Source organism: Euprymna scolopes, chromosome 35, assembly GCF_053919585.1.
Source record: "Euprymna scolopes isolate OS-2025 chromosome 35, ASM5391958v1, whole genome shotgun sequence".
NCBI classification, from domain to species: domain Eukaryota; kingdom Metazoa; phylum Mollusca; class Cephalopoda; order Sepiida; family Sepiolidae; genus Euprymna; species Euprymna scolopes.
In genome coordinates, this window is record NC_136516.1 from 40,420,555 (window position 1) to 40,430,514 (window position 9,960).

General features: G+C 37.0%; 1 protein-coding gene across 1 annotated transcript in view; it reads left to right on the forward strand.

Annotated features, from left to right (window-relative positions):
- Positions 1 to 1,426, forward strand: part of LOC145259605 (snaclec aspercetin subunit alpha-like) — a 100,163-nt gene extending 98,737 nt beyond the window's left edge. The window contains exon 4 of the mRNA XM_080117261.1: positions 1,337 to 1,426. Coding sequence (XP_079973387.1) covers positions 1,337 to 1,426 — 90 coding nt within the window. The remainder of the gene's footprint in view (positions 1 to 1,336) is intronic.
- The last annotated feature ends 8,534 nt before the right edge of the window (positions 1,427 to 9,960 follow it).

Below are 9,960 nucleotides of genomic sequence, written 5' to 3' on the forward strand. Positions count from 1 at the left end.
AAATAGGTTGCCGTGATTGGTCGATGAGCGGCACCTTTGGCCAATGAGATAGGGCCTTATTTAAAGTGTAAGGAAAGGAAACGAGAAGACGAAAAGGGAGGTAACTCTAGTTGTTTTATAAGGATTATATTAAGAATACAAGCTCCAATACTACATGAACTTGCATCGTTCGCTACTATTATTTTCAGCTTTGTATCAGTGCGTAAGAAAAATATTCGATGTTAAAATATCCTTCATTTCCTGAAACGCCGCTTGAAATTCAGGTATCTAATCCCAGGCTTTTTCTTTCTTAAGTAATTCGCGCAAGTCATGCATGTTCTTTATGAAGACGTAGTAGTAGTTAGCCAGTCCCAGAAAGCTTTTGAGTGCTTGCACATTATCGGGAGCAGGCATGCTCTTTATGGCTTCTGCCCTCTCAGGGTCAGGGTGTCTACCATTTGTATTTATGTGCCCAGAGTATTATATCTCGTTCATGAGGAAGTCACGCTTAGTTTCTTTCACTTTAAAACTGAAGCTTTGAATTCTTTTAATGACCTCATGTATTTGCAATGGTCGCCTGTGGATTTACTGGCAATGAAGATATCGTCCAAGTAGGCGCAATTGAAGTCAAGTCCGCCCAGCATGGTGTCCATGACCTGCTGGAAGATCGCAAGTGCTACCTTGATCCCGAATGCTAACCGCTCAACCTTGTAGAGTCCCCTATGCGTATTGATGCAGAGGAGTTTCCAACATTCCTCCTCAATGGGATGGAAAAGGTAAATCTTTGCTCAACCACCTTCTCCGCGTATCCATCTATGACTGACTTTGTCAACCTGTCCTCGTTACCCGGAAGTGACGTTATGAACGGAACTAATGTCATGGAATAGTTAATTATTCCATGCAATAGGGAAACGTTCCCAACATTTAGTATGCTGCAAATTATTGTAGTATTGGTGTGTGTGTAGGTCAAAGAAGATGTTTGTTTAAAAGAGATATGTCTAGTGTATATGATTTTCGCTTATTTATTCTGGAAGATATTTGTGTGGCTTTTTTCTTTGCATGTAATATAAAATATTTAGGATATTGAAAGGTTTTCAAAATATTTCGGACTGCAAATTCTGAATGCACGTGGAAAGAAACCAATTATAATACTTGCTTTTGTTTTGTTATTATGGTGCGAGTAGAAATGTATGTAACCATTTTGTTGTGTGCAGTTTTGTGGTTAACATTGAAGGGTAGTTTATTATTGGATTTTATAATAAGTATGTGTAGAAAAGTTAATGAGTTGTACAGGCATATTATGTGAAAGTGATTTCAAGTAGATGAAGTAAATCTTTCATTGTTATTTTTAATTCAGATGAATGGTGCCACCCTTTTGAATATCGACGAACAAAAGGAACACACCTTTATAATCACGCACCTGAAGACAGTTTATCCTGGTCGGTAAGTCTCGAAATGAACTCCTGTAAATATCGATACCGAAGGTTGTTGGAAATGTCAGAGATAATTTTTGCAATAACGTAAAGACATTTAGAGCAAATGTTACCAAACTTGTTCTGTTCTGTTTCATCTCTGTTATTCTAACTACTGTTCATACTGAGTTTTATTTTCACTACGTTTTCTTCAAGTTGTTTGATCCGGAATCTATCAGTCGAACTCTGGACTCCTTCTGTCCAACTTGAAAATTTGCATGGACTTTCCATCGATACCTATGATTGAATCCGCGCGGATGAATGCTATTGTGTCTTCATTGTGTATTTGTCTTTATTTTATTGCCTGTCTTTGTTTTATCGTTACTTCCATGGTATGTGCTCGTCTGAGCTCAAATCCCTGCCCCCCCTCGCCGATCTTTCACGAAAAACACCTGTCTAGCTGAAACCACTGTCAAAAATTTTCCCCACTCTTTATCTGTGCCAAAATCAAAACGTAGATTCCATGAACAAAGCTTCTTTCTTAGAAGTGCACGCCTGTAGACACTTTATCAAATCTCAACATTAACGTACTGTACACGCAATAAACCTTATCCCCGAGTGGCTTCCAGGCCTTGATAAGTGGTGACCACCTTGTAAAAAAAAACAAAAAAAACTTTATAGTTCTCCTCATCTTTATAATTGTTGTTTCACCACATTTCGGCCAACTCATCGTCTGGCCTTCTTCAGGTGATTAACCAAGATCACAGTGTTGTATTTGTTTTGATGCTACACTTTACCTTTTTCTATCCTCGGTAAGTGGAGAGGAAATCCTTCACGACTGAGACAATTTTTATTTTTGTTCCTATCCAGAGTGCTTTTTTCTTGGGGGAACTGGATTTTCCCCACATTAAAAACCGAAATTGCGTCTAACTTTGTCCTCGTTGGGAGGCAAGTAAGTAGGAACTGGGACGGGATAGGAATGCTAAGACTTGTAACTGTATCCCCAGTAATTATTGCCTTCAATAATTGTTGTTGTCTTACCACGTTTTGGCGAACTAATCCTCCGGCCTTTTTCAGGTGATTAACTGCCACTTTCACCTAATATTCACAAATGCTCGTCTATCTCGTAATGACCAGGCTCAACACACCGTAACTTCTGTGATCTAACGAGAAACAGCGTGCCATCGTGATTATGACGTGTGCAGAATAAGATATACTCTCAAAATACAAGGAGATTATCACCACCAGGTGCAGTGTAAACAAATAGATGAAGCGTTGTATACGAAGCCATCTGTTGGCTGTCCAGTAACTAGTTGAAAGTCAGTGTAATAATTGTTGCCGCATAATAGAAATAAGACAATAAGGAGGTATATATATTATTCCTTAATTGGAATTCATTTTTGAGATGAGCATTATATATATTAATTTATTTTTTACTTCGGACTATTATTCTCATCTTCATTAGTTGTTGTTTTTTTTTCATCTTTTATTGGTTTGTTTATTCACAACGTTTCGGCCAACTATTCCTCTGGCCTTCGTCAGGTGGTAACCGCGACGGATAGGAACGTCGAATCTCCTAACTGCATTCTCAGCCATCAATGCCGTCCGTAGTTGTAATCGTCTCACTACATTTTGGCCAAGTAAACCTCTGGCACGCTTTGGGTGGGATTGAAACCGCTATTTTCAGACAATGTCCATCGGGAACCGTAGAGATTCAACGTCTCTATCAACTCCGCCACGGGCACCAAAGGGGCGATCAAGGTTGGATTCTTTTGATCTTATAAATCCACGTTTATTTATTATCTGATCTTCCATAGTCGGGTCCGTACTTATTGGTATATATATTATTCCTTAATTGGAATTCATTTTTGAGATGAGCATTACATATATTAATTTATTTTTATTAATAAAAGATGAAAAAAAAACAACTAATAAAGATGAGAATAATAGTCCTAAATAAAAATAAATTAAGGAGGTATATATTAGATTATTTCAAAAATAATGTTTTTTGACATTGAACGTCAAAAAACGACATTATTTTTGCAACAACCTAATAACAAGGGTATCATTTACAGTAAGTGTAGAAGTTATCTGCTGCTAAAGACTTGGTTTTTGATAGTACATTGCGTCTCTCTCTCTCTCTCACTCTCTCTCTTCGCATATAATGGATTGTACTATGTAAGAGTGCTATTACATCAGCTAGCGTAAATTAACGCTAGCTGACGTAACAGCACTCTTACATGGGACAATCCATGACATAACGTAAAAATAGAAATATGTTTCTAACAAGTAAATTGGACTAAAAGTGATTATGAACAGTGAAATAAACATTTTCTACACAAATGTTCATATCTAACTTACAAATATAATCAGCATTGCGCGACAGAAACACCTTTAAAGACGTAAGCAATTATCCTTTTTAATCCGATGTGTCCATTGAAAACAAACCTTGTTTCTAACTCTGCCCTCGCGATGTGATAGGTAAAATCAACTATCAGGTTGACAAGTAAGTTCTTACGGTTTTTAACTTTTAAATTCAGACGAACATATCTCGGTTCGGACGAAAAGTTTATTGATCGAAAGAAACAGCATAAGCACCAACACACTCTTGCCAACGCAAAACAAATGTATTTATGCCAGTAACGTAAAAATCTTGCGTTCTGGTGGCGATGAAGTTGCTTAAAGCATTTTTGACGTCGTTTAAGTTTTTGAGGAATTTCGTAGAAAGTTGTCTCGATGCTTGCAGAAGTGGAAGTCGGTAGGTGAGAGATAGGGAGAGTATGGCGGATGAGGCCGAATTTTGGAGCTCAATTCGTTCAACTTCTAAAGGATCGTTTTAGCAACGTGAAGTCGAGCATTGTCGTGGAGGAGAATTGGGCCTTTCTGTTGACTAATGCTGGATGTTGTTCCCGAAGTTTCTGATGCATTTGATCCATTTGTTGACTGTGCTTCTCCGCCGTAATGGTTTCGCCTGCATTTTAAAAATATGTAATGGATGAGACCAGTCGCAGATTACCAAACAGTCAGACCTTCTGTGGGCGTAACTCTGGCTTCGGGAAGTGTCGTGGAGTTTTATCAGCGTCTAACCACTGAGCTGAGCGTCGCCGGTTGTCGTAAAGAACCCACGTTTCATGGCAAGTCACAACCCACCCGAGAAACGGATTGTTCTTATTGCGTAAAAGAAGGGAAAATGATACTTCATAACGGCGTTTTTTTTTGGGGGGGGGGGGTTCGTTCAATTCGTAAGCCACCGATTTATCAAGTTTGTTGTCTTGCCAATCTCTCTCAAGTGGTTGGGAATCGTCGTATACGTTACGTTTAATTCAGAAGCAAGTTCTCGGACAGTTGTGTGTGGATTAGCCTCGACTAAGACTCTTACTTAATCGTTGTCAACATCCGATGGCCGACGAAGACGTTCATCATCTTCAAGACTCTCATCACATAATTTCTTAAACCACCATTGTGCTGTGCGTTCAGTAGTGGCTTCTGGGCTAAACGCTTCGTTGATATGGCGAGCTGTTTCAGCAGCTTTTCAGCCTAGCTTGAATCGAAATAAGAAAATTATGCGAATTTGCTTTTTTCCATCTTTTAGTCAACGTTCTAAAAAAAAAGATAATTGTTTTAAAACGATTGTAATTTAACTTAGTAGATAGAGCGAAAAACGCTCTTTCAAATGATATGTAAAGTAAAGGTATTATAACGAAAACGCATTTGAAAATGCATAATTTGAAATCAAAATTAAAAATTGCGCAAGAGCTTTTATTGTCTTAAACATTATTATTATTATTATTATTATTATTATTATTATTATTGTTGTTAATATTATTATTATTGTTAATGTAATTATTATTGTTATTATTATTATTGGTATTATTATTGTTATTATTACTGCTATTATCATTTTTATTATTATTATTATTGTTATTATTATTGTTGTTATTATTAATATCATTTTTTGTCTTATTATTTTATTATTATTATTATTATTTTTATTATTATTGTTATTATTATTATTTATTATTATTATTATTATTATTATTGTTGTTGTTATTATTGTTAATTGTTATTATTTTTATTATTGTTATTATTATTATTATTATTATTATTATTATTATTATTATTATTGTTTTTGGTGTTGTTGTTGTTGTTACAGCTGAATTTTACTGAGTAATTTATTCAGTACGCCACAGTTGTTACAAGACAGGATACGCCTGAAGAAGGTCGGCGGTTTCATCGACCGGAACATTGTAAGAATAACTCTCAAGATTAGAACAATAGTCCATAGAATAAAAATAATACGAACAAACAATGTTTATGTTTACAGGCAGATATCGATATCGCATCGGTAAAAATACCTATTACCATGGATCGATACATTTTAACTTTTCCTTATCTATAATTACTATCTATCTTGAAAGTCGAAGTGATCGATCACTTGGCATTTGTTGTTGTTGTTTTTTTGTTTTTTTTGGAGGGGGGCATATGTTTTAATGAGAATGAATGATTATAGAAAAAGTAGAGAAAATTTCTTTTGCTGTTTTAAAAAATATATTGTACTTATCTTATTTGTGATTCACCTTGAAAACATTATCGCAACCTAGGTTTTATAATGAATTATGAGACCACCATAAATAAAAGGCCGTTTCACTAAAAGTCACCTGACCTGCCAACGTCACAGAATATAGTGCAACGAACATAATATTTTTATTATTATTATTATTAATTATTATTGGCTCACGGGGAGCTTTCACACAAGTCAACAAACGATCTGATTGGAAACCTGTGGTGTTCTCTGGAAAGTGAGTGACAACAAGTCTCCCCAGACGTCCAAGTCTCTCCACCTCCTTCGATAGCATTTGCAAATGAATTTGCATCATCGCAAGGGCCGCTTACCATTGATTTCTCGCTGGTAGTTGGCATTGGTTTATACTGGAATTTGAGTGGCAATCAGCCTCCCCAAATTCCCAGTTCTCTTTGCGCTTGTCCAACCGAGGTCTGATAGGCGCTCTCTCCTCGGTCTTTCAGTCCTTATTGGCCCTTCTCGGCCCTTTGGTATCACTTTTTATTGGAGGGAACGGTATTGAAACAATGGGGGGGATACATGATGGGGGTGTAGAACTTGTAGATATGCAGTTTCGGCATTCTTAATTCCCTGTAACGCTTATTCGTTATATTGTCTTGTATTATTCTCCGCATTCAAGGGTTTTCCTTAATATTTCAGTCGTTTTCATTATCGTTAGTCGTTGTACTTTTGCAGTTATTCCTCTGATCCAAATTTCTACCATTCTTTTTTCGAAGTTTTTCGGAATTGTTCGTAGTGCTCCTACTATAATCGGTACTATTTTGATTTTCTTCATCATCCAAATCCCTTTTAACTCTCTGGCTAGCTCTGTGTATTTGCTTCGTTTCTCCTTTTCTTTCATACTCATCCTGTGGTCAGCTGGGACAGCAAAGTCTACGATTTGACAGGATTTTTCTTTTTTGTTAATTATTACGACATCTGGTCTTCTTGTTTGGATGGGTTTGTCGTATATATGTCCATGTCCCATAGGATTTTGTGGTTCTCGTTTCCGAGTGCTGTTGCGGGTTTATGCTTGTACGATTTGTCTATATGCTCAAAATGCAGTTGTTTGCACAATTCCCAGTGTACCACCCTCCCACCTTGGTCATGCCTGTTTTTGTATTCCTTTTGGGCAAGTTTGCTGCATTCGCTTACTATATGGTTTATCGTTTCGTCTCTTTTCCACAGAGTCTGCATTTGCTGTTTTCTTGTGTTTTATCGATCCTTGCTTTGATATGGTTGGTTCTTATCGAGTTATCTTGTGCTGCAGTTATTAGAGATTCAGTTTCTCGGTTTATATGTCCTTTTCGCATCCATGTCCAGGTATTTTCGTTATTCTCATCTTTTGTCATTCTTATGAATCTTCCGTGGAGTTGTTTCTCTTCCCATTTCTCTTTTCTCGTTTTGTCGTTTGTCTCTTTGTTTTCTGTTTTGTTGTTTTTTTTTCTGTGTCTCTTGCTGCCATAATTATCCTTTCAGTATTTTGCATTATGTATTTTTCTAACTTTTTTCGTGTCCTTCAAAGTTTTCTTTACAGATCAGTCCTCTGCCGCCGTCTTTTCTTTTCACGTAGAGTCTGTGAATATCGTCCTTTGGGTGTAGTGCATTATGCATGGTCATGAGTCTCCTGGTTTTCTAGTCGAGTTGTCTCAGTTCTTCTTTTGTCCACCCTATAAACGGTCAAGTGTATCTTACTAGTGAGACTGTCCATGTATTTATACCTTTTATTAGGTTTCTGCTATATAACTTCGTTTCCAGGATTTTTCTTGTTCTTCCAAGGTATTCCTTTCTAATTATCTCTTTCATTTCTGTTGCTCTGATGGTGTCCGCTTCCAGAATTGCCAAGTATTTATAGTCGTCTTGTTCCCCTAGTGCCCTCATTTCTGTTTGGTTTAATAGTTCCATGCCTTCTGTCGTTTCCATTTTTCTCTTTCTTATAACTAGTTATATTCACTTTTCCATTCCAAATTATATTTGGATATCTTGGCTGAAGATCCTGGTAGTGTTAATTAGTGTCTCTAGCTCCTTTTCGATCCTCGCAAAAAGTTTCAGATCGTCCATGTACATCAGGTGGTTCATTTTTTCCTCTGTATTGGAGAACTTGTATCCGGCTTGACACTTTCTCAGAATACTGTTCAAGAGCATCATCGCTATGATGAACAGTAGTGGTGATAGTGAGTCTCCTTGGAAGATGCCTCTTTTTATGTTAATTTCTGTTATGTGTTGTCCATCAGCTTTCAATTCAAGTCTCCATGTTTTCATTGCATTTTCTATTACGTTGCTGATCCTGCTTGGTATTTTATACATGTTTAAGCTTTCTATTATCCATGCTTGGGGGATCCTATTCGTACGCTTTTTTGTAGTCGATCCATGCCATGGCTTAATTCTTTCTCCTCCTTTTTACCTCTTTTAGAATCTTTTGATCTATATATAACAGGTCATGTGTTCCTCTTTTTTCTTTTTGGCATCCTTTCTACTCCTCGGGGATGAGTCCACGGTTATTCAGGGAGTGGTAGATTTGTTCCCTCAGTTGTGCTGTCAGTATCTTCCACATAGCTGGTAAGAACGTGATTGGCCTATAGTTGCTAGTGACGGTTCCTTTCTCCGTGTCCTTCTGTAGCAGTGTGGTTCTACCTTTTGTCATCCAGTTTGGTACGCTTGCTTCCTGTATACATCTTCTAAGGTTTTGGGCAAGCCTTTCGTGTAATTTTGTTAATTTTTTGAACCAGTATGCATGTATCACGTCGTGCCCTCGTGGTCTCCAGTTTGCCATTTTTCCTATGGTTTTCTTTAGGGTTTTCTTGCTGATTTCATTCACTGTTCCTTCTTCTATTTGTTGTAACTCTTCTTTCATATCTTTCAGCCACTCGGCATTTCTATTGTGATCTCATCACTCTTCCCATATTTTATTCAAGTAGAGTTTTGTTTCTGTTGGATTTGGTTGTTTTTGTTTTTCCTCCGTTCACATTTTGGTAGAATTGGCTTTCATTAGTTTCAAATGTTTTGTTTGCATTGTTCAGGTTTATATCTATATCGTCTCAATCTCGCTTCTTTCGCTTTTATTTTTTGGCCCAGTTCTTCATGTTTCTTGTTTAGCCTTTCCCTGTCAGTTACATTTCCAATATTCCGTTTTCTCCACATTGCTTTATTCCTGTTGATCATTTTGGTTTCTTTTTTATGTTTGTGTATTTGAGTTTCTAGTCTTATTTCCCATCCAGGTTTTGTTGGTCCGCTTGTCCCCGGTTGTTTTACTGATTTGAGTTTTATACTTACCATTTTGGCGCCTGCATAAATCAGGTTGTTTAAGTCTATGATTGTATTTGTTGGGATATGTGGGAGGAGTTTGTCACCGTTCTCTGTTTCTGTGTTTAATTTCTTCTGCTCTTGGTTCTTTAACGATGGGAGCTTTGTTTTTTCCTCGTTCATCAGCTGTATTATTTTATTTATTTCATTTGCTTCATTCTCTGTTAGTTCTGTTTCATTGTTCTCGGTTTCCATGTTTGTAGACTTCGTTCTTTGTTGGTCCTTAGCCTTTGGTGATTTTACTTGTGAGGCTTCAACTTGTGGGGTTTTTCTACGTGCGGTTCCGTTGGGGGATGGTTCTTGTTCAGTTTCATCATTTATTTTTCGCTTAATTTCTGTTAGTTCTAGTTTAGAGAGACAACCTTTCTTGAGTATCAGTCTTGCTTGGTCCGCAATTCTTTGTTCTGTCGTATGGAAGTCACTGGATAGGTCCCATAGTTCTTTAATTCGTTTCCGATAACGTCCATATCAATATTCAGGATGGCTTCTATAGTAGCATTCCATGACGAGTCTATTCTCCTTTGTTGTCCATTTCTTTCTTCGTTTTTTTTTCCTTTTGATGGTTATCATGGTTGTGCTGTGTTTGTTCGGTATCATTTTGTTCCCTGAAATTAGAGGTTATACTTACCTGTTCAGCTTCCATGTTATTTTAGTTTCTGAAATAGAAAGTTGACCAACATTCGCAGGATGATGACCGGTTTCCCC